Source organism: Gekko japonicus, unplaced genomic scaffold (genome assembly GCF_001447785.1).
Source record: "Gekko japonicus isolate JY-2015 unplaced genomic scaffold, Gekko_japonicus_V1.1 scaffold127, whole genome shotgun sequence".
Taxonomy (NCBI): domain Eukaryota; kingdom Metazoa; phylum Chordata; class Lepidosauria; order Squamata; family Gekkonidae; genus Gekko; species Gekko japonicus.
This window is the reverse complement of record NW_015170891.1, coordinates 1,110,573-1,135,478: the sequence shown is the minus strand read 5'-3', so window position 1 is coordinate 1,135,478 and position 24,906 is coordinate 1,110,573. Positions and strand designations below refer to the sequence as shown.

Sequence of the window (24,906 nt, the reverse complement as noted above, 5' to 3'; positions counted from 1 at the left end):
TACCAAACGTTTATGTCTCCTAATAAATGACCCCAGTAATATGCATTCACCTACACAAGAGAGAGCACCGGTGCGGTACAGCAGGCTAAGTTTTCACTTTGGCTACAGAAGGCTCATCCACAAAACTGCCTTGGGCACATCGGTCCTCTGGCAACAGATAAAAAGGTAACTGTATATTAAAGGTAAAGGTAAAGGTTCCCTTGCTCGAAAGCCAGTCGAGTCCGACTCTAGGGTTGCGGTGCTCATCTCCGTTTCAAAGCCGAAGAGCCGGCGCTGTCCGAAGACGTTTCCGTGGTCATGTGGCCGGCATGATTAAACACCAAGGTGCACGGAATGCTGTTACCTTCCCACCAAAGTGGTACCTATTTATCTACTTGCAATTTCTTGCTTTCGAACTGCTAGGTTGGCAGGAGCTGGAACTAGAGACGGGAGCTCACTCCATCATGCGGCACACTCGGGTCTCGAACTGCTGAACTACTGACCTTCCACAGCCTGCAGTTCAGCGTCTTAACCACTTGAGCCACCGCAGCTCCTTAACTGTATATTAACCTTCCCTAAAATAGTTGTTGGCAAGCTAGGAGACAAGATGGATGAAACCACCACTTCCAAACTGACCACCGCCACTCCGGTTTCGGTCTCCATCTTGGCCAAGCATACCCTTCTGCCCAGACAGCTCCGCATTATGGCAAGAACTCTACTCAGAACTCAGCTGATTCTATTTTTAAAGAAGCCTTAATGTTCTAAAGGAGGCTGATGAAGTCAGGAAATGAAACAACAAGAAAAAAACAAATACTAGGGACAATATTGACTTTGCATTTCAGTAAATCCCAGATTTATGGCTAAGTGGAAAGAGCTTTGCCTGCCTCCGGTGAAAGGATGCAGCACTCGGCAATGAGAGGCCTCATCTGTGCCTGGTGAGTGCCATGATAGAAGTCAGTTTAGCCAGCAGCTGGTTTAAAGAACTGGGAACTAGGGGAAGTGCTAAAAGCAACTGTGCTTGCACCTACAAAGCCTTGAGATCATCTCCTGCCCTTTGTTTTAGCACCCTTCCTAGTACTGACCTTTGCAGACCACCTTCTCTTACCCCATTCTCCCATGCAAACTTCAGGAAAACACCCCCCGGCCGCCCCACACACACTCCCAAGCCTAAATAAAAGAGGTATATACCAAGCAACAGCCCCATGACTGTGAAACTCCCTTCCTATGTCTGGAAACTCCCCAAGCCCAAGCCTCAGCATCATTTAGAGACACTGCAAGACCTTCTAAGCTGGGACGGCTTTTCTTCGCTAGAGCTGAAAAGCAGCAGGATCGCTTTAATTGACTGCTGTATTTCAGGATATTCTTCAGTGCCACATTTTGACACTGTGTGCTTAATTTAGTTTGCCCCTTGTTAACGCTCATTCTCACCTCTTTTGGACCTCTGCTGTTCTTGACACGTCTGCAGGACAGCTGCACACCAAACAGCAAGAGGGATACATACGAGCACACTGGCTCATGCTGGGGTGAACACATGAAGCTGCCTTATACCTACGGAGTCAGACCACTGGGCTATCGAAGTCAGTCATTAACGGGTTAGAGCTCTTCAGGGTCTCAGGTGGAGATCTTTCACACCACCCACTATTTGAACCTTTAAATTAGAGACACAGGTGATTGAACCTGGGACACTCTGCATGCCGAGCAGATGCTTACTGCTGAGTCACAGCCCCACCCAAGCTTAACAAAACTAACGAGCACAGCACTGAGAGGATGAGAGATTCAGCACTTCTTAGTTTTCTTCAGGGAAGTGACACTTTAATAATAATAAGAAGAAGAGATTTGGATTTATACCCCGCCCTTCGCACAAGAGTCTCAGAGCAGCTTACAATCTCCTTCCCTTCCTCTCCCCACAACAGACACCCTGTGAGGTAGGTGGGACTGAGAGAGCTCTGAGAGAACTGCTCGAGAGAACAGCTCTGAGAGAACTGTGACTGACAAAAGGTCACCAGCTGGCTGCATGTGGAGGAGTGGGGAATCAAACCCAGTTCTCCAGATTAGAGTCCACCGCTCTTAACCACTACACCAAACTGGCTCTCAACTCTCAAAGGCATCAACTAACTTTATTCCCCATACAATAAATCTGTCACAGGGAACTCCCAAGATAAAATCCATGCTTCTCTAACACCTTTCCTGAAGGAGAAGTAAGAAGCAGAACCCCTGAGTAGGTACACCCATCCAGGATGTGCTGCAGCCTCCACTAACTGTTCCTGCATGTTCCAGAGCAAAACTTACTGAAAAGCCAACATGGGCCCCGGTCACACGGCAAAGTTGCCGTGGGAGAGGCACGGAAGGTGGGCGGATTATCCAGGCACGATCACACCCCAACATCTGGGAAGTGGAGCGCACCCGTGGCTTACCGCCAACAATGTGCATTTAAAAACTATTACCTCCAAGGTACTAGTAAACATTTGCCACGGGCTGCCTCCAGACGCCCGTGGTGTGATCGAGCTGGCACACGGCATTCCCCTCAGCATTCCTCTCCGGTCCCTCGTTTACCCGCTGGCACAGAGGGAAGGATCCGTGCTGTGCCGCTGGTGAGTCTGATCGCGTAATTGCGGATCAAACTGCGCCGGGGCAATTAGCCACGCCTCCCCCCCCCGGGGCGATATCCGGCCCGTGGGCCCAGGGCCATGAAGTATTGGATCAGTTACCTAACTGATTTCACTGTATTATGGCTTTAGTATTTGTGTGTTCTCTGAGCCTGTAGGGTAAGGGCAAGCTACATGGTCACATGAATAAATCACCTCTCTCTTTTTTTTACGCTCACATTCTGCACAGGTTAAAGGACTAGATGGTAAGGGACCCATGAACCCTAACAGAGACTGAGAGACAAAGAGCTCATTTTCCCTAGCTGCCAGGTTTAACAAAGCCTTACTCTACACAACAAGGATTTGCATAGTTGAATGTCAGTTGGTCAAAGTGGGAGACAGATGACCCCCCCCCCAAATTTACTGGGGTCCTGATAAAACCAAATTCAGTTTAAGAATCCTGCCTGTGAGTCTATCAGGATGCAGCAAGCCCCAAGCACCCCAATTTTAGCACCTATCAGGTACTGAGGAAGGGAGAGAGGGTTGAAAGTACTGGGCTCTTTATCGATGTTCATCATTTGTCTTTGTAGCAATGAACTCCCCCATAATAGAGAGTATCACAGGATCGATGTTCTTAATTTAAAAATAAAGGGCCTGGGCTGTCTCTGCCATTACTGAAGAGTCAAGAAGCCAATCTTTCTTTGACAGTAGTGGGTGCCGAAAGAGGCACCGTCTTAATTGCTAGAAAGCTACACACACACATGAGGCAGGGTGCCAAGATCCTGTTCCCAAGAAAGAGATTTAAAAAAAAAACATCAGAAGGATCTGGTTGGCAGCTAGGTTCAAGTCACAGGGCAGCCCTCTCCTGCACCAAACGTCCACATACTCTAAAGGCAGCCTGCATCGGAAACAGCCCTCGCTTCAATGACATCAGCTGGGATGGCTGATGCAGCCACTGCAAAACTATTGATCACTTCATGGCAGCTAAATCTGGCATCCTTAACCATGAGTAACCACCAGCCCAAGCAGTACCTGCTGTTTCCTGAGTGTAACAAGGAAACAACAAGGAGCATATAAATCAGCGCTTTGCAGGGAGCTTGAACTGTGGAATCCGAAAAGTAGGCAAGGTTCATAAATGGACCTGGAGTGGTCAGAGGAAGTTCACCGGGGGGGGGGGGATAGGATTTATTGTAATTTTTCATTTTAATTTATATCCTGAGTCATCCCATGCTCAAGGCAGCTTCTAAAGTAATAAAACACACGTTTCTAAACTTAAAATCCCATTTCAAATACCAATAGGACAGCATAACACAACAGGAAGCTCTGTCCTGCCAAAACAGTGGGATGCAGTCTTGCTGCAAGTCCAATAGGAAGGTACACTGCCCAAGTTCTTAGGGTAGGCAACTCCAAAACCATGGGGCCACCACGGGAGAGACCCTCCTCCTACAACCCATAGTGCTACCAAAAAGAAGCAGTCCAGTGGTTAGTCTTGTTCTGAAGGGCATTCGTTGATGCTCTTACACCAGTTTGCTTTGCCCCACGAGACCCACCTTCTTTGTCGGTTCCTGACCAGGAATATTTCTGGAACGACTTATTAGATGGGAGAGGGTCCATCTCCAGCACCTTATAGATCTGACCAAAAGCCGACAGTCTCAATGCAAGCTGCAAAAAACAAGACCAGTTATTAGTCTCAAGGGATCCCGTCCCAGTACACTTCCATATTCATGACAAAAGGTTGATCCAAGCAGTCAAGTTGATCCACAAGCCAAGAGCAGGACAGCAAAGAGTATCCCATTCCCAAGCTAGCTGTCAATAAGGAATAGCTAAGCTGCAGGCAAAACAATGCCAACATATAATTCCTGCAAGGAAAAGACTTCAATGCTGTGGGCAAACAAGAGGCCCATTGCAAGAGGGGGTGGGCAAGGAAACTGGAGATACTACACCCATTCTTCCCTGCTTCCTCCTCTCCCAAAGGAGAGATGCAAACCATCTACATCAATGATGGACAGAGTACACCCAGGGCAGGATAGTTATTACGGTGCTGGATTAATACTTGGGAGACCCAGGTTCAAATCCCTTCTCAGACACGAAGCTCACTGGGTGACCTTGGGCCAGTCACTCTCTCTCAGCATAACCAACCTCATAGGGTTGTTGTGAGGATAAAAGAGAAGGGAAAAGACATGAAAGATAGGCAGTCTCTTTTTATCAAAAGGACATTTCTAAGATGCATATAATACAGACATACACTAAGGACAAAACTCATTGGCTTATTCTTGTTGTCACTGGAGATGGCCAAAGGGCTGCTTGAGATCTCCTTATCTTAAACTGCAGGCATATTTTACCTGGGCACTATGGGTAATGGCTTCTCGTTGTTGAACAGTCAGGTTGGACAAGGCATCTGTCGGCTCCCGCTCACAGGGGTCATGTAAGCCAGGCCCACCTACAGGGCGAGGAAGCAGGATAATTCAGGTTAAGGCAGAGGCTGTAACTCATTTCTTCCTCACAGGGCTGTCGTGAGAAGGCAAGGCTGCGGCACCAAAATTAATTTGGCCCATGAATAAATGATGGCTCCTGAGAATAAGTTTTTGGAATGCCATGTGGAGGCCAGCCAGGCTCGGCTCCTTTTGACCGTTAGGAAGCTGGTTCTAAACTTTTGTTCCCCCAAACGTTTAAGCTGATTCTTTGCTGCCAAGGCCGCTGGTTTTATTGATTAATTATTTTACACACTTTGTGCATTACAGCCTTTTAAGTTGTTGAAATGGTTTTAAATCTTGTGTGTGCCACAACGAGGCAAGAAGCCCGGATAAAAACTAGAAGGAGGGAATCTAAAGAAGAGCTACATTAAAAGACCCGTCCAACGTTGTCTGCTGCTACTGAAAGACTGGGCTAGCTCACTTAGAGTGATTGCATCTAAAACCTCTCACCACCACCCAACTGCTTGGAAAAGTAAACAAATAAACCTGAGTCCCACTCTTTATCCTCCCCTGCAGAAGAAAGCAAGGGTTGGATCAGAGACTTATGAAGTCCTGAGACACCAAAAGCACCACTGCCACTCAGTTTGCTCCCAGTGAGTACTGCCAAGTACAACTCTTCTCTCCCCCCCCCCACCACCACACACATACACTTAATTATATTTTTGTTTGGGAGCACACCAGCATCCTCATAGACAGTGCATGGGCTTTTCTGCTTGGGGCAAAATAGGATGCCTACGGTACCCCTGGTCTGGACAGAAGCCAGTACATTCCCCTGAAGATCATATGCCTCCTAAACCAACCTTCTCTCTGCTCAGTTCCCTACCTGTGAAATGGGAGCAATGGGCAACCTCCATCAGAAGGTAGTTGAGAACAAAATTATTATAATTACATCCTATCTAACAGAAACAATGTAACTGCTAGCACTGCCTATAGTCATGGATCTTTAAAGTACACAAGGCTGTGTGTCTTATAAAGACAACAAAATAGACCACAATTATTCTATGGGCTTGAAGAAAGACTTTGTGAAGGAAGCCCTCACATAATTGCTGGGGCAGCTCTTACCAGGTAACAGGATCCCCGATGCCAAACACTCCATCACTCGCCTCAGAGCTTCACCGGCACCCAAAGGTCTATTGCATGTGCCGATTGCTTTCTCACATATAAGCTCCAGTGGCTACAAAACATTTGGATTGTGGTCAGTGCTGATGCCACCAGTGGGGAACAGCAACATTATTCCATATCATTTAAAAAAAAAAAAAACAGTTCTAAAATCAGTTCTACCATGAGGGATGGAGACAGCCAGTAGTGGGGCCTTGAAAGCTATATTTTATGTGGCCTGTGTCTTGAGGGGTTGCAGGGTACTGACAATTTGAACTACTGGGGCACAACTGGGTTGAACGTTTTGGGGCTTACAATGGGAGCTGCATACGCTATATATTAATAAATGTAATTCAGTCAGGCAAACAAACCACGCATGTGCATGACCACAGAGAGAGACTTAGACCCCTCAAAACATGTGCTACAATGACTGCTGCATTTCTCCACTTTTGCTTCAGGCCAGCATATGGCAATAAGAGCACCATCTACAGACATCTCCCATTCAGGCTCCAGTGAAACAAATGGGAACTGCATCGAATTCCATTCAGTTCAACAAGACTCATGCGAGAACTCCCCGGTGGGTTGTATTCAGTGTAGGTAAATATAATCTACTTCCCTTAAGGGCTATCAAGGTCATTCTGCACTGTGCCAGCAGGAAGCAACAGTTAAGGCACTGTTTAAAAGGGAAGTGGCCAAACTGAGAAGGATTTTCCATGGGCACATCCTCAGTGTAAGACTGGGGTATGCTGACAAGAGCAAGTCTCTTCAGGCTTCTCATAATTAAGGAACACAGTAATCCAAGTTCCTTAACTGCAAAGTCAGTTCTGCACAGCACCCTGCTTTCACCTTTCTCATCTCAACAATTTACCAAATGCCATTGGTTCTTCTCTACCCCAGTACTCACCCATCCTTTAAGCGGCGCCCAAGTGGGGACTCTGTTGCACAAATCTCGCAGAATACGCAGCACAATTACACAGGACTTTAGTCCATTTGCCCTGGCCTAAAACAAACAGAACTGTTCCAATCCACCTGCAAAACACTCAACCTGCACAGCTCAAAAATAAATTTAGGGTTTTTTTAAAGAAATGCAGAGTTTTTAGGAATTGGCTTTTTTGAACAAAAAATTACTATATTAGCATTTTAAAAACCTAAACTCATGCAAAAATCAAAAACAATGAAGTTAACCCCCCACCCAAAAAGACAAAGAAAAGAAGAGAGGGAAAACTGTTCATTTTTACAGAAGGCGGGCTTTAAGAAAGACAAAAGCATCAGCATTATGACATCGCTTCACAAACACACTAAATGAGCTGGCTCATCTGCCATCAACAGTGGAGAAAGCTGTACTGATAAATCTGTAAACACTCAAAGTTGTTGAGTAGAGAGAGATACTGAAAAAAGCTAAAAATTAAGAAGGAAGGCATTTCAGGAGGGGTCTCAAATTAAAAACCTTGCAAGGCTACGATAAGGTAAGAACATAAAGCCAACCTGGAACCATTTGGCGTGCCGCAGAGATGCCAAAGCATCAAGGCATTTCTGCCTGTCCAGTAAGTCCGGAGGATCTTTCATCGCAACACTGTCTACTAGGGAAATGGGAATATAAGAAAACAAAAAGAAGAGACAGACACAGTTTGACCAAGGGGTTTCTGTCATAAGTACACAGAACAGTGGCAGCATGACGGGGAGTTAATAAGGCTCCCAGAATTTCTTGCTTTCCCCCCCCAGACGTACAAAATGTAATTTTTAATTCAGCTTTTTTCCCCAATGGTAGTAAATATGCATAGATGCAACAGAGGCAAAATTAAGGCATTTGTTCAATGGCCGGTCAGTCAGTCAATCTGGGATCTTATTAAAAAATGTAACACGTTTGGGGCAGACAATATAAAGTGCAGCACTTTGCCTGATTCCTGAGAGCTGGGGAGAGGATCAGCATACTTCAAAATGTGGAGTAACATTTTGTTGCCTGGGACTGTCAGGGAGAGAGTTGCCTTCCTGATGCAATGCTAATTTTTTTGCCGTGTTGGAGCATACCATTTCTGTTCATATCCTGAAAGGCTCCTTTTCCCCAACTTGCAATTTATTCAAATGATCAGATGTTGCCATAAATATCCCAGGGGTCTGGGAGCCCTAGGCAGTCAGAAATCTGAGGATAGTGCCCCAAAATTGATTTCCCCCCCCTTTCCTTTTAGCCCAAGCTTCAACCCAGAAGCAAGATTTTGCCAGTCAACAACAGACATCTCTGCTGAAATGTACACTCTGCTTTTAGGGAGTTACTTTTTGAAATGATTAGACACAATTTTTGCCCATGGCAACTGTATTTATTTTAAAAGGGAAAATACCACACTATTTTAATAGATAACACAGGTAACTGAAGCTGATGAGGTCTCAGAGAAGCACACAAGGAATAAGTCACCTCATCACTGAGTTACTGAGTACATCGCTTTGTGCTTGCCGGGGTCCCTGGTTCAGTCCCTGGCAATGTTCCCTCTAAGCTGTGGAGTCTTGTGAGCAAAAATCCTACTTTGTGAGCTGCTGGCATTAAAGTTGTGAGCGGGTGATGTGGCTACTGCATAAATTAGTTTGCTCTGGAGCCGTGCTTCCTGAGCTGAGACAAAAATGTGTGAGCCAGAGGTTAAAAAACTGTGAGCTAGTTCACACTGACTCAGCTTAGAGGGAACACTGGTCTCTGGTCAGAAGTATCTCTGGAAAAAACCTTGGAGAGTCTCTGTCAATTTGTGTAGACACACTGACACAACTAACAGATCAACAATCTAACTCAGTGCAAAACAGCCTCATACATTCAATGTAAAACGCAACCATCCCATAGGTGGGGAGGGGGTTTTCTGAAAAGTATGCATAGCTTTTTGAATTTCAACAGAAGCCTCTTCCAAACCAAGTCAAAAAGTCTGCATCTGTCTCATCAGCAATACGTAGGCAACTTGTTAGAACACCAGATGTTCTTGGAGTTCTATTTTCTGGCATTCTCTCAAAACAACCATTTGTAAGATAGCACCTTTATCTGCTTTTACTGGTGCAAGAAGAGCTGGAGGTACAGGAAGAAAAAGGGGCTCCAGTTGATAAACCTATCTACTAGGATGCCTAGGAGATGAAAAGAGGACCTTTCCCTCTGCAATTCCACAAGGAGTTCCTCTTTGTCACTTGAGGAACACTAAAACTATAGATAAGTGGAAGGATTTAAAATTAGCAGAGTGTAAACCTCAATCAGAAGCCACGTCCGTCTTGGCTTGTGTCCCTTGGCTTTGGTGTTGGAAACGAGGAACAAAGCGCCACACAGTTATATTGTCTGACCCCTATGAGCTTTGCAGCAGATATTTGCATTGTGTTTGCATTACCCTCATCACCAGAACTGCAACAAGATTAATCTGTGCTACTCCCAAGAAAAGCTGCAAAGTCGTAAATGGGATTAGCTGCTGAATGGTTTATAAACCAAAAAAAAAGAAAAGTACTTTGACAATTTTAGTTGCTGTTAGGGGTTTTTTTCCCCCTCCCCACTTTTGTCAGCATCTTTTAGTCACTGCCGGAGGAAGGGCTGTGCCATTTGTATTCTTCAGCAGTTAAACCAGGATCTGTTGTGCGAAACAAAACATTTGATTGGGGGGGGGGGGCGGACAACAACAGAAACATCTGCTTCAAGATCATGCTTTTGTACAAAACAGCAACTGTCAATGAGTGAGTAGAATCTCTTTCAATAGTTAGGAAACGACAAGTGATTGACCTGCTGCAAGGCTGTCCTGCCAACCATTCAGAGATTACGTGGCCCCCATCTCACCAGAAAATCGTGCAACCGGGTAACCATTAAAGGCTGCTGGCAAAGCAAGCTCAAGTAAAACCGATCCTCCTTCTGTGCCTTAATGCGTTACCCGGAGGAAGATAAACCAACATGAAAGTGCGGAATTGACTTCAACAGTGCTCCTTCAGTGTTAACAGAAGAGGCCATAGTGAAATGTTACGAAGGCCTTTTGAAAACAGCAGGCCTTCAAGAAGTTCAACCTCTGGGTGCTCTTGTGGTGGCGTTCCCCGCCATTGCAGACAGTCAATATGTGAGAATTAAGTATCATAGGGAAACGGAAAGATGGAGAGGGAAGGGGGCAGCAAGGAGAGGTGGGCTGCTTGCGGCATCAGGAGTCATTTTTAAGCAATCCTCACTAGAGCAGCCATGTCGGTTCATGCTGTGCCTGCCAGTTAGGGTAGGTGAAAACGTTTGTAAAAAGGCATTCCTTTCTGCCCCGTATTTAAGAAGCACAGGTTAACATTAACCAACTTACTCCACCCTGGGAGCAGTTAGGGAGAATAAGAGGTTGTGAGCCACAAATCTGGGGTTGAATACAATTGTGTGGGACTGATCTCCAGTTTTTCGCTATCTCCTGTGCTCATTTCCTGCCTGCCAGCTGCAGCTATCTTTTCTGCTCCAATGGCCTGTGCATGCCAGCTCTCTAAGAGCAACACAAAGGTGGATGGATCTCACAGCTGCAGGGCAAAACAGGACGCTCCCTGGTTTTGTGGATATGGTCACTCCTCCCAAGATGAAAGGGACGGGGGTCAAGAATTCCACATTTACAGCCTCTGTGCCTCTGTTTCAGCTCACTTCAGCCTCCATTTCAACCCATTAAACACCAGTGGTTGAACAGAGTTCACAGTCAGATGTCCCAGGAGAACTGATGGTATAAACAAACCATTCCTAAACCACAGAATTTGGAGGAGAGAGCTTGTGAGGAGCATGAGACTGAAATACTGAAAGGCACAGATGGCTTTTCTGTACAAGACAAGAAACAAAAGCCATGTTATACCTTTTATTAGGGCCGGCCGAAATGACACAAAACATTGTGCCAGCTCACCAGAACTCTTCATCAGGCCAGATGTTACAGAAATATTCTCTTTTTAAAGTGGGGGGGAGCAGATTTTTCAGGTCAAGATTTTCAGACCTGGTCAGCATTTGGTGCTAGATGCAGACAGGCTTGTGATTTTGTTGCTTGCTGCAGATTACAGTGCTTGCATTTTGGGAAGGAGGAACAAACAATGGAAAGTCATCTCATTGGAAAAAAACGGAGTCCAGCAAAGTCCATGGAAGACCTTTAAGAACAATCATTATTACCTTGATTGTGATAGAATGGACTTATTTAGGGTGTGGTTCAGAAAAGGAAGAGCATCAAATGCCATAACCAACTGGAGCTGGTTTGTTATCTTCTGCTACAAATGCTAGAATCAGAATGTTACTTTGCAAAACGTGTGCCGCCATTTACGGTATTCTTGATTTGTTAAAATTACACTTAAAAAAGAAACCCAGGAAACCGACAACCAGAGCATGAACCTAAACACAGCAATTCCCAGAACACCAAAAACCGCTCAACACCCCCACCTTGCTCATTTGGTTAGAAGAGAAATTAGTTGACTAATCAGACCATACCGCAAGAAATCTTGGTCAGTTCCACTGGTCTGCTCCAAACACAGGCCTCTGTTTTGAAGAAATCGGCAGCAGCCATAGTGGTGGTGGTAGAATAAACTACCAATCGATATTCTCTCCTTTTGCTACCACCACATTTCTCTCTGATTGGCTTTTGTCCTGACGCAGTTTGAATCTCCACATTAGATTCATGGCTCAGCCCCCACACTCACCATTCTCCAGTCTGAAACACCCTCCAGCTCTCCTTCATTCATTCATTCATCCTCACCCCTGAACTCCCCTTTCCTCCACTTCCCACAACTCCTTCCAATCAGAGCTGCTGGGGCAGGGGACCAGATTTTTTCCCACTATAAAGAAAGAGAGCCAAGGTGTAGTATAGTGTGTAGAGTGTTGGACGAGGGTCTGGGACACTCAGAATCCCCACTCCTGCTTGGGCAACAGAGGGTGGCTGTGAGGGTAAAACGGAGGAGAGAACAATGCAAGCCACTTTCGGTCCCCAAAGGGGAGAAAGGCGAGGTATAAATGAAGGAAATAAGTAAATAAATGACAGCTGTAGAGAAGGGACAAAACACTCTAAATGTTGTATTCTCAATGCATTTTGACTGTATGCTTGAAAGGAGCCAACTCTGCCTGCTTTGGTTTATTTGCAAAGTTTTCAGGTTATCCTCAGAACACACTAAGTGTAAGAAGACATGTGTAGTGATGATAATAAAACGCAATGAACACAAACTGGCAATTAAATTTAAAAATTACTCTTTTTCTGGATCACTGTACTCTCATGTAAAGGTAAAGGTAAAGGTAAAGGTTCCCTTGCTCGAAAGCCAGTCGAATCCGACTCTAGGGTTGCGGTGCTCATCTCCGTTTCAAAGCCGAAGAGCCAGCGCTGTCCGAAGACGTTTCCGTGGTCATGTGGCCGGCATGACTAAACCCCAAGGCGCACGGAACGCTGTTACCTTCCCACCAAAGTGGTACCTATTTATCTACTTGCAATTTCTTGCTTTCGAACTGCTAGGTTGGCAGGAGCTGGAACTAGAGACGGGAGCTCACTCCGTCATGCGGCACACTCCGGTCTCGAACTGCTGAACTACCGACCATCCACAGCCTGCAGTTCAGCATCTTAACCACTTGAGCCACCGCAGCTCCTTGTACTCTCATGTACAGGTGGGCTTTATGGGGGTGCACCAGTGGGTGCTGCATGCGTTAGTAATAACTAAGCCCTGCTCTTGGCCTGATACTATTTTGGAAGAGGCACTCTGCCTTCCTGCATTGCCAGTTGCTTTTTAAAAATCCTGTTACTCCCCTGACAGAGTAGAGGGCAGGGGTTTCCCTACTGGTTACTGAATTAAATATCAGGTCGCCACCGACAGCCCTATTTGTGAACATCTGCAGGGGTGTGATCTTGTGCTAGCAGCTTTAAGCCCACAGCTCTGACTGAGTTGAGTCACATCTGCCCTATGCCACCTACTCCTCATTAACTGCTTCCCCTACAACTCACAATCATCATTCTTTCAACAAAGTTCCTGCTGCTGTTCTCTGTCGAGGAGACTTTTCTCCACCCTAAAGCTCCAGAACACCATGCAAACAATGTCCCCGTCCCCCCCCCGTCCCCGCCCAGCCTCGACATGCCTCATCCACACACCCCACACACACACTTTCCCAGCAAAGCAAAGAAAAACTGACCAACATTTCTGACAGTGATGGAAGTGTAATGGGAGGGAGGGGAGGGGGAAGCAAGGTATGTGTGGCAAGTCTAGAAATGGGGAGAGAGCAACCAGGAGGGGAGAGAATCCCTTGTCCAAATGGGATCCAGCTGCCTCGTCCGTCATGACAGAGTAGCGCCAGTTGGTCAAAAGTCTGACATTGTTCAGAGACTAAATTTTCTTGTGTGTGTTTGTGCGCGTTTGCAGAAATAGTTTGGGAAACAGAGGAAGCAATTACCATAATAAAGACTAAGTTCTGTTTAAGGGAAGTAAGAAGATGATGATACAGGAACCCTAAGGAACGTGCTTGGCTGAGTTGCTGGTTTTCCTTTAATGCTGAAGAAACATCCTCCGTGGATACCTTTTCATGTGGCAGAACAGCAAAGTAGAAGCGCGTAACAGGAGAGGGAACACGGGGAGGCATTAGGGAGGTAGAGTTTCTCAAAAGACAGAGTACACCGGGAACATTATGTGCAGCGATTTCAGGAGGAAATTTTAGCTGTTAAGTCCAGCTCTGCCCTGCCCTGCCTGCAGGTGTTCTTTGCTTAAAGACAAACACATCAATAATTAGTAGGAGAGGGAGGAGTCTAGGATGGAACCCTCACTGTGGCTGCAATTTGGGTAGGAGAAAGTGGGGGTGGGCTGCTGCTTTTCCAGCACAACTACCAACTGTTACGACGCAGTCGGATTTTTTAGACAGCGTCAGCCGAAAACAAATCCTACTTGGTATTTATTATTAACCAATGGCTAAGCTTGAAAAAGGAGAAGAAGAAACCAACACTTCATGTCTTTCAGTGTGACAAAGTCCAGAGTACTCTTGGAGTTTTGTCCCCCCCCCTTTTCAAAAGTGTGCATCTCTGAGCAGGTACAAAGCAGAAGCTCAGCTCTGAGTTCCTCTCTTCCTGAGTCCCCAGTGGACAAAAAACACAGGAGCAGCACAAGAACACAGCTGTCACTTGCCTTTAAACAACCACAGTCATAGAGACAGAGATGGGAGAAACTGATGGCCAGTTAGCCCAACTCCTTTGCCCAGATGCTCAACTTGTTTTATTGATTTACATCAGTCATACCCCGCCTTCCTCCCCAATGGGGACCCAAAGTTACCTCCATCATTCTCCTCTGCCCCATTTTATCACCGCAACAACCCAGGTTAGGCTGAGAGAGAACAGCTGGCCCCAGTTTCCACGGCAAGGCAGGAATTTGAACCTGGTACCGATTTCCCATGCCCCATCCTCGCTTTTCCCCCCCCCCCCCCCCGATTCTATGTGTCAATTTCCTGCCACTTGCTGCACGGCTGCATTTTGCCCCGCAGAGTCACCCGATTTCCCCCACGTCTTCTCGATCCTGTTTTTTGAGGATCGAGAAGACACGGGGGAAATCGAGTGACACTGCGGGGCAAAATGCAGCTGTGCAGCAAGTGGACGGAAATTGACACACAGAATCGGGGGGGGGAGGGAGGACGGAGCAGCGGCAAGTGGGAAATCGGTCTAGGTCTCCTAGATCCTAGTCTGACATTCTAATTTCTAACCACTACCATGGTGATGGTCACATCCTCCAGACTGCAATTCTGGCTGTCCCACTCAGGGTTTTTTTTGGGGGGGGGACTAAAAGGAGACACAACAGAGTTTGATCAAATTATGCCGGGGATGGACAGAGTAGATAGAGAGCTTTTTCTCCATCTCTCAGAATAGTAGGGCTCTTAATGAAGTTGACTGGCAGTAGTTTTAGAAAAGACAAAAGGAATTCTCTCTTCACACAACACTTAAATTGACTTGTGGGACTCACTGGCCATGGGATGGAACTCATTGCCATGGTTACACCTTGCTTAAATGGCTTTAAAGGGGAGTTAGTCAAATTCGTAGAGAAAAGGTCCATCAGCGTGATTAGCCACGATGTCTAAATGAGAGTCAGCAAGGTGTAGTGGTTAAAAAGACTAAGATCTGGGTGACCCAAGTTCAACCCCCCCACCACCACCATGGAAGTATGCCTGTTAACTTTGGACCACACTCTCTCTCTCAGCCTAACCTACCTCAAAGGGTTGTTGTGAGGATAAAATGGAAGAGGAAACAATGCTGTAAGCTGCTTTGGGTCCCACACTGGGGAGAAAGCAGGATATAAATATTTGAAAAAGAAATGGATGGAGGCAGTATACATCTGAATGTAAGCTGCTGAGGGAAGCAGCAGCAGGCTTTGGACTCTGCCCCTGCTTATGAGCTTCTCCAGGTACTTGCTTGGCCATTGTGGGAAACAGGATGCTAGACCAGCCAGTTCTTCTGTGTGATCCAACAGGGCTCTTCTAGCATTCTACCCCAGGGCAAGTGCACTTCTGGAAGTGCTTGCATAACCAACAGTTCTAAAAGTGGCCTCTCATAAGTTTATCGATTGCCACTCATTTGCAATGGTCACCAGTAGCAAGGACGAACCACCTTCAGGTTACCAGGCCAGCAAACATTTTGTGCATTGGAACAGAACTGGCTTTTCATTTCCCCCCCCTTCCTTTGAGACCATCAATGGACCATTTGTGAATAGTGTTAAGTATATACATTTGGGGGGGGGGGGGGGGTTTACAAACCTTATTTGCCAAACTGCTGTCACTCAGCTCCTGAGCAAAACCTGTTTACTGAGTCACCCTAGAGAACTATCTCCATGACATTCAGCATTCTGTCCCCAGCTGTGGCACTGCTTCATATTCCAGAGGAAGAAGACTTGTTGATGCTGGTGAGGAATCTTGAATGTTATATGTATTGGGAGGGGAAATCTCTCCTGACCTTATTAGGTCAAAGTTAATCAATCAGAATTCATGCCACAAGCATCCCTTTTCAAATTTAAACACAAATTTAAACCAGGAACATATCTTTTCTCCCTGAATGTGCTAGGCTAGCCTTTGGCACAAGCCTTAACCCCCGTCCCAGGTGAAATGATGCCTAAAGCCCACATAACTAAAAGGAATGCTTACTCTCTAACCATTTCACCCTTGCCTCCACCTTGTATCAAATTTTAGACTGTACATTACTCAGGACAGAGAACTCTCTTCTTGTATCCTGCAAAGTACATGCACATTAGTGGTGCCATAGAAACACTGTTTTAAAAAATCTACATTTCTAGAAGCTGAAATACATTCTGACTGGCCTCTAATGACGAGGAACGGATGATCAGGAACTCACTACCCTAGAGAGAGGGGACATTTCCCAAGGAAGACCAAAGCTGATCCTTTCAACAGTTAGCAGAGTATGTTGAAAAATTAGAAGCTGTGGTCTCGTGCCACTCACTTCAAATGGTGCAAGAGACATTCCTAGTAGGACTGGGACATCCTTGGCTACCAGCTCAGTAAGCAACTTGCGATTTGCTGGTAGCTCAATGAGAATGGAAACTCCTTTGTCTGCATGCCACAAGGAGGAAAATATCATAAAAGCCAATGGCATAAAAGGAGAACTCGTCTCAATACCTCCGTTCTTCTCAGCTTCATCCCGGATTAGGGGAGAGGTTAGGGTCACCTTGAGTGTTAGCGGAAGTTCCTTTGTGCTATGGATGATGATGGCTGCCTCATCCACGTGATGCTCAACGTGATATTTTTCTTCTGAGAGTTTCTGAAACAGTTCAGAAATGCTTGGCTGAGTTACTGACTAGACCCAGTGTACAAATGCACAAGTTTTACTTTACCGGCAGGGAACAGCATTAGGGCACCTAAATAATGGATCCCTTCCCAGCACAGCTGCTTTTACAAATTATCAGAAAGCTTTCTTATACTACTTTAGCTTTTAGTTTTTTCAAGGTGCTTTGGGTCAATCCAGTTCTTTCCCTCTCAGGTGTACAGCCCACTGATAGGTCCCTGTTATTGCAGCTTAGCACAATCACATATTTTTGCCATGTTTTTCTCAGCAAACTCATAAAAAGAGGAGTCCAAAGAAAGCTCTGTGTGCAATTAACTCAGCTTTCCAATACTGCCTCCCCAATACTTAAATGGGACTTCATTGAATAGAGGCAGTCTACCTCTGAATATTAACTATTGAGGGGGGAGCAAAAGGGAGAAGGCCATCATCTTTCAGATATTGCCTTCATTTTCCCAGAGGTATCTGACTGGCCACTGTTGGAAACAGAATGCTGGACAAGGTGGACCTTTGGCCTGACTCAAAACAAGGCCATTCTTAGGCTAATCACCAACTTGCAGGGCAAATTTGGAGTGGAGAGCAGAACCACAGTCACAAATTGTATGCTGGATGCAGCACACAAGCACACAACGATTTGCTGTGAGCCTGCAGAATTTCACTCTTTTGTCGCAAAAATGTCAGCTTTTGAACTGCATCAATTCATCACCCCTGGGGCTCAACATGGCAAGGGTACGTTGCAGAGAAAAGATCTCCCAAGCCGTTGCTCAGAGCAACAGGCAGAAAAAACAAAGCCACAAGGTGAGAACTTTGTACTGCTTGCTTGTGCTCACCTTCTCTGGAGACCAGCCTAGATCTTTTCTTCTTTTAAAGTACACCGTTTGTTCTGTGTACCCTTTAAAAAGGTTTCTATTTTTTCCCTTGGAGGATAATTCAGATAAGATTTCATTTTTTGCCCACGACAGCCAATGTTGAAAATACAGAACACTCTCACAGAGCCATTCATCACAACGGCAGGACTGCCCTAATTTTTTTGCTCACCTGGATTTGGATGGGGAGATTGTCTTTGACAAGAGATAATAAGGTCTCCGTGGGCTTCTCTTGGCACATAAGAACCAATTCCAAATCCATGTCGTCCTTTATCAGCAGCCCTTTCGCTACCAAGCCAATCCGCATCACCCCACACAAGACCCGGCTACCTTGGTCCCTGAAAACAGAAAAACATTTTTTTAGAACAATTGCCCTAATATTTTGCACACCCGGACAAAAAGAAATCAGCAATAATTCTGCTTCAAGTTCTTCACACAACACAAGAAATGTATTATGCAGGGTTCTGCAGTGAAGTCAGAGAGTTACACAAAAGAGAGATGAAGGGGGGCGATGATGATTAATAATATGCACAGACATTTAATATAGCAACTTTAAGGTGCAAAATGCAATATAATCTCCTCATGTTCACATTCCTGACAACCCAGAGTATCTTTAAAAGCACTGATTTAGGCTCAACGCTTGATACTAAGCAGGGTGGAGGGATGGAGGGGATTTAGCACTAACATATAATTTGTTCTAACAGTCTATTTTATGTTTTTATTTTGATTCATCTCTATTGCCACCCACTCTAGGCCTCCGAATTGGGATGAAGCAGGAAACTGAGAGAGCGCATTTGATGAGAATCATTTTCTCATACCCCAGTCACACTGCTGTGGGAAGCTGCACCAGTGGAATCAGCTGCCTTTAAGGACCACAGGAGGTGGTAGTTCCGCTCTATTCTGCTATGGTCAGGCCTCACCTGGAGTACTGTGTCCGGTTTTGGGTACCACATTTTAGGAAGGATGTTGACAAGCTCGAGCGTGTACAGAAGAGGGAACCAGGATGGTGAAAGTGTTGGAATCCAAGTTTTATGAGGAAAGGCTGAAAGAGTTGGGTATGTTTAGCCTGGGAAAGAGAAGGCTTAGAGGGGACATGATTGCCGTCTTCAAGTATTTGAAGGGCTGTCATGTAGAAGATGAAGCGGATCTATTCTCTCTTGCTCCAGACTGCAAGACTAGATCTAATGGGTGGAAATTACAAGGGTGTCGTTACCGGCTAAATATCAGGAGAAACTTCCTAAGAGTGGTTGAGCAGTGGAACAGACTGCCTCGGGAGGTGGTGGATGCTCCTTCGCTGGACGTTTTCAAGCGGAGGCTGGACGACCATCTTTCGGGTATGTTGTAGGGCTATCTTTCGGCTATGCTCCTGCAGAGTGCAGGGGGTTGGACAAGATGACCTGTAAGGTCCCTTCCAACTCTAACATTCTATGATTCTGTGACCTTAAACAGGATAGCAGTTTTATTCTTTCCCGAACAAGAATGCAGCTGTCCTTTACTGACGAGGGAGACAATGGACATCTTTACACTCACCCCACAAGTGCAGTTGCATTTCTCACCTACCAGAGGCCCTTGCACTTCTAGCATGGCAGGCAAATGATAAATATACCACAAAGTCTAGCTACTGAGGATCCTTTCTACTAGTATTGAATAGCTTTTACGTACCAACAGAGCGCTAACAGCTTTCTTTTGTCACACTGTTCTGAATCGTTTTCTTAAAATTCGAACCCTGTAAATTTTTACACGTCTCTAACCCAACAAGTTAATATTTTAAAAATTGTTTTTAATTATTTAAAACCTCAGAGGCAGTTCTCTGACTCTGCATGTCCAGAGATATATTACTTGTGTCCCAAATTTTATGACTCCAGAAAATCTTAGATATATTGTTGCTCCAGCCTGCTATCTCTCCTAGTTGGAGACTACAGGACAACAGAGGGCATTCTTGCTGGCAAGATGGCGAGTTCTCCCCTCTGCGGTGTTAGCTTGACCTGACTTCTGCTACCAAGGCCCAGAAGGAACTCATTTCCAAACTGTTAGCAGCTGCAAGACTAGCCATTGCTTCTGCCTGGAAAGCCAGTTCGGCTCCTTCAATTCAAACCTGGTTTGAAAAAGTGTGGGATCAGTTTATTTTAGACAAACTTACACAAGTCACGCAAAACACGGCTATGGTCATATCTAAAGGTTATGATCGGTTTGTTGCGGTCTGGTCAAGGGTTCTTCAATATATGTCGGAAAATAACATTCTTCCATCAAAGGCTTCCTACATCCCTTGGGTCCGTTTTTAACTATTTATCCATATAAAAAAGGTCATAGAGATGCTAACAAAATACTTTATGACTCTCTCAGGCTCAATTACCATTTTTGTTCATGAAGAGGGCTGAAATTAATCTCACTTTGGGTTGATTTTGACGGATGCGAAGGTTACTCTGTGGAATGTGTTGGGGTATCTTGTTTACTCCTTGTCTATTCTTGGATTTTACAGTTCTGTTTTCACTTCATATTCTGTTGTTTGACTGTAATGCGTTTTTTTCTTTGCTGTTCTGTTGCATTTCTTTCAATAAAAAATAATAATAATAAAAAAGATCCCCATGCAGGAGAGAATTTGCCCTTGTGGTGCCAGTGAGGTGAAAACAATCTAACTTGCTTTATTGTTACTTTTATCAGGAAATTCAAATTCACCTAAACATTATTTTTTCATTGCTTAGAAGGTTTCCTGGCCATTCTGACTATGATATTTTAAGCATGTTCCTTATGGGTGACAACCCTCAGACTACAGTCTGTTGTGCAAAATTTTTTGTGATGGCCTGTAAAATTCACCAGGAAATTTTGCATACTGAATTTAAATTCTAGCTAATTTTATAATTTGATTCTGTATATTGGTTATAATAGTTGATTTTTTTTTTTAGTTTTCTTCTTTTGTCTGTAACTTGTAATTTTGCGATTTGTGCTGGTCACTGACCGAATAAATCCAATTGATTGATTTTGCCTAAGTGTGGCTTTCATGACAACTAAGCTAGCCCAACAACCTTCATTTAATCTGAAGCAATGAGAGAACAGCTGATCTTCCTTGAAGGAAGCCTCTGGGCTAGTTTTGCTAACTTCTGTATTGGATAGGCATGGTATTTGCTATTTTTTTATGTGGACTCCACTATGCTGCGGATGGTTTAAAATTGCCAGAATCATACAACCATTATGGCTGAAACTGGCTTAGTCTAGGAAAAGTTTCCATCCTTTATAAAAACCCTGAGGAAAATACAAATACTACAGATGGTCTCATTGCTAAAGAACAGAGAATACTTCCAAACAAATTTTCCCCCCAGCTCCTGCAGGGGAAACAGTGTGGTACTTAGCTCCACACAAGTGCTGTTAGATGGTGAGCAACATCTGGAGATGGGTCTCCCCAGGGCTTGTTTTGTAGAAAAATCCCAGCAGGAACTCATTGGCATATTAGGCCACACCCCTGACAGTGTAGCTCATTAGCATATTAGGCCACAACCCCTTGAGTTGCCTGGGCAAGCCCCCCCCCCCCGAAGAGAACGGAAGGCAGTTTAAATTGCCTTCCCTTGGTTTGCCTGGGCGCCCCACGGCTGCATAGAGCCCAGGCAAGCCGGCCCTTGGACAGGACGGGGAAGGAACGGGGAAGCATTTAAATGCCTCCCTGATTCTTCCAGGGCCTCCCCTGGCCCGCCCGCCTCAGAGTCGCCGGGGGGGGGGGTCGCTCTCCAGACCTTCCCTCTGTAGCCACGCACACAGAGGTTTTGGCTGTAGTGGGTATTGTCCTGGGAACCGCCACTAGGCAGTGGCCAGGCATGCAGAGCTTGATTCCTAAAGAACAATAGAGGCTAGGCTCCTAAGGTCCAATAGGGGAACCAATACAAACCTTGGTGGGAGATTCAAACCCCCCAATGGGATCCAGGGGAGTTCCCTTGGATATGTATATAGTTGGCCACTTGGCCGTTTGTCTTTTGTAGTATGAAGTACTGAGTAAACACGTGTTCCTTATGTCGTTGTCCGAGTCATGATGTATCGAACTGAGTACTTTACAGTGGGCGTGGCCAACTCTGAAGCCAGCCGGAACTCCGTTCCTGTGCGTTCCTGCCCAAAAGATGCCCTGGGTCTCCCCTTTCTCAAGGACATGAGCAGGAAGTCTGCAACCAGCAGCTGGAGGACCAAGTTGCTCAGTTCTCATCCTTAAGGTCAATGCGTACGGTTGCTAGTAAGGCTCTATGACAACTTCTCACACTTTTATTTAGGTATCTAGCCCTAGCTTTTCTCCCCAATGGGAACTCAGAGGAGTTGACAATATTGTTCTCTCTGCACCCTTGGGTAATAGATTAGGCTGCGGGTGTGTGACTGGCCCAAGGTCACCCAGCAAGCTTCCGTGGCAAGAGTGAGGATTCAAATCTGGGTATTCATTATCCTAGTCCAGCACCCTGAAACACTACATCACACTGGCTCTCAACAGGAAACACACCCATGTTCAAAATAATCTTTAATACCCATTTCTCCTAATCCATATAGTAATGGCAAGAAGCAAATTGCAGAACTTTCAATCACTGGTCACAGAAGGCTGAGGAAGTATAAGAAGAGGGTTGGAGAAGGAGCTGAAAAAGTTTGAAAATGGTGGTGCAGAGACAGCACGTGCTCAGAGGGACTCCCCAACTCATCTCCTCCCTTCAAAATGCAGACCAAGCAAGGTAGAAGCATCTATCAAGTTCCCAAACATGCTCAAGCATGCACAAACAGCCAATGGGCAGGATCTACCACCTTGCTGCCTTTAGCAGCCAGACAAGAATGAGGTTTGTCCTGCTTTTGCTGCTCAAAGACTTCTTCCAATCACAACACATTTTCTGCTCTGCAGAAGCCAGGATATGAAATGATGAGCCTTTTTGCCGGGGGCGGGGGGGGAGGTGCAGGAGGTTTGGGGGATGGAGAGGGAGAAGAAAGACGTCACACAGTGATGCAGCTCTCTCTGACAGGCAGCACCTGGCCTTGCTGCAAGCTGTTCTGCAGTAAACTTGCTCTTTGTGGGAACATCTGGACACAGGCGCCTGCACACAAAAACTGCCCTAAATTTAGAATGAGCTCATGAAAAATCCGGTACAGAAAACCAGTAAGAAAAGAGACGCCAGGCTGCTGGAATATCTCAACAGCGCTCTGCACAAGCCAAGAGTTTGCACCAGAAGTGTTTGCAAAAAAAAAAAAAAAAGGCAATCAGTGCCTCATTTACTCCACAAAGGGAGAGGAGAAAAGCAGCCTGCCAGTACAGCTTGAGGAACGGCTCACGTGTCATGGGCTAGCTCCTCACAGAGGGGACAGGAGGCTGAAGATGACCTGCTGGTATGCAACAAACATGACTCAGCTAACTGGACTCCTCACCTGTCCCTTATTTCCGTTACCAATGCAGTACGTGGTCACATCAGTTTGAAGCAATCTGCAGCCTAATTTCATGCTAAAATATATGTAGACATATTTTATCCTTGTGCAATTCCAACTATCCCCATGCCGGCTTCACACAAAAAAGTGCTTGACTTAGAGAAGTGTTGGGGGAAGGGAGACACTGAAGGTGATGTGGGGGGGAAACATTTCAAAGGTTTCTAGAAGAGGACAATGATTAATATGGAGACATTCATCCTGTCCTGACCCCTCAACTTGCTTTCAGCTACTGCTACAAATGGAAGCCACACACATATCTGGGTAGAAGCCACCTGCCTTGGGTGTGTTATCCACAAATAGCCACTATGCAAATTTGTTCTTCCCACCTCAGTACTCTGTGACAGAAATTAAGCGCTGGGTAAGAAGAGAAGCACCAGGAGGTTCAAGTCTAACTACAAAGCCTGTAATCCACAAGCCCCTTCCTCTCACCCCAGATGGGTGGTTATAATTACTTAGAGGTGAAGCAAAGGCACTCTGCGTATGTCCAAGCAATCCTTTCTGCCCTGGGATCATGAAAAGCCTGTTGCAACTAAAAGGTTGCAACCAATGCAAACTGAGTCACTGTGGATAGGGAATTACATGGAACAGACAGAAGAATAACCTGAGAAATTAGGTTGGCTTTAACTACAAGTTTGGAACTCGCTTTTGCAAATGAGGCCGCATTATTCCTTACACTGTAGGCCAGGAGGTACCAGTGTGCAACAAGATGGGCTGAAAAATGATGCTACCCTGCCTCATGCATCCACTACTCTTTGCCTTCAGGAGTGGAACAGCCATTGACAGTGGTGATTCTCCTCCTTTCTCTGCCAATACATGAAAATGAGGATGCACCCCCCACTCTGTTATGCAGTCTGCGTTAGAGGAATCCCAGAAGCATCCCAATTACTCCAAAAGCAGGTGCCAACCCTGAGTCCTGAATGACCAGGCAAAGGGGGGCATTAACTGGACTATACCGCAGCAGCCCACCTGAAACATTATTGATCGTACAGGATTAACATTACTATAAAGAAAGCATGGGTTGGATCCTACCAGCTTTCTGTTGGTGGAAATGGATCATTCCTTGCTTCCCCAATCTCCTAGAAGTTCCTCTGACTCTCCCAAAGAGATATGCTGGGGACAGGTGGAGCCATATGGACAAAACCTACATGGGATGGAAGGCTATAGCCAGGAGGGGAATCGGGCATAACTACCCCCTCCAGCAAAATCTGGTAGGAAAGGTCTCTTGGGCAACTCAATCTACATGAACACAAAGGCTCATGTGTGGGAGACAGAACACAGTTCAGTAAATGCTTTGGTTCCGTCTCCAGCAGCGTTCCCTCTAAGCTGAGTTAGTGTGAGCTAGCTCACAGTTTTTTTAGCCTCCAGCTCACACGTTTTTGTCTTAGCTCAGGAAGGATGGCTCCAGCGCAAATTAATTTATGCAGCAGCCAAATCGCTCGCTCACAAGTTTAATGCCAATAGCTCACAAGGTAGAATTTTTTTCTCACAAGACTGGGCTAGATCAATTGATGGTCTGACCAGGCTGAAGTTAGTTTCATGTTCTCATGCAGATATACTCTCAAGCAGTAACTGCAACCAGAAAACACCAAGTACCAACTCAACTACAAATGTTGCCAACAGTCCTCTTAATGAAATGCAAGCACTTTGGGCTGGTAAAGGAGGAAATACATATTAAAATATTAATATGCAAAAAACGCCACTTTGAATTCTTTAACATGAGCATCATTAATTACAAGTTCAGCAG

General features: G+C 45.5%; 1 protein-coding gene across 7 annotated transcripts in view; it reads right to left on the bottom strand.

Annotated features, from left to right (window-relative positions):
- Positions 1 to 24,906, bottom strand: part of STRBP (spermatid perinuclear RNA binding protein) — a 95,977-nt gene that overhangs the window by 18,539 nt on the left and 52,532 nt on the right. For 5 of the 7 annotated variants that reach the window (XM_015418443.1, XM_015418442.1, XM_015418447.1 and 2 more), the window contains exons 4-10: positions 17,902 to 18,067; positions 16,701 to 16,842; positions 7,622 to 7,716; positions 7,041 to 7,136; positions 6,101 to 6,212; positions 4,907 to 5,004; positions 4,115 to 4,226 (exon numbers count right to left, since the gene is read on the bottom strand). In XM_015418443.1, the coding sequence (XP_015273929.1) occupies positions 4,115 to 4,226; positions 4,907 to 5,004; positions 6,101 to 6,212; positions 7,041 to 7,136; positions 7,622 to 7,716; positions 16,701 to 16,842; positions 17,902 to 18,067 (821 nt within the window). The remainder of the gene's footprint in view (positions 1 to 4,114; positions 4,227 to 4,906; positions 5,005 to 6,100; positions 6,213 to 7,040; positions 7,137 to 7,621; positions 7,717 to 16,700; positions 16,843 to 17,901; positions 18,068 to 24,906) is intronic. The other 2 variants (XM_015418444.1, XM_015418446.1) reach the window with 1 other exon arrangement.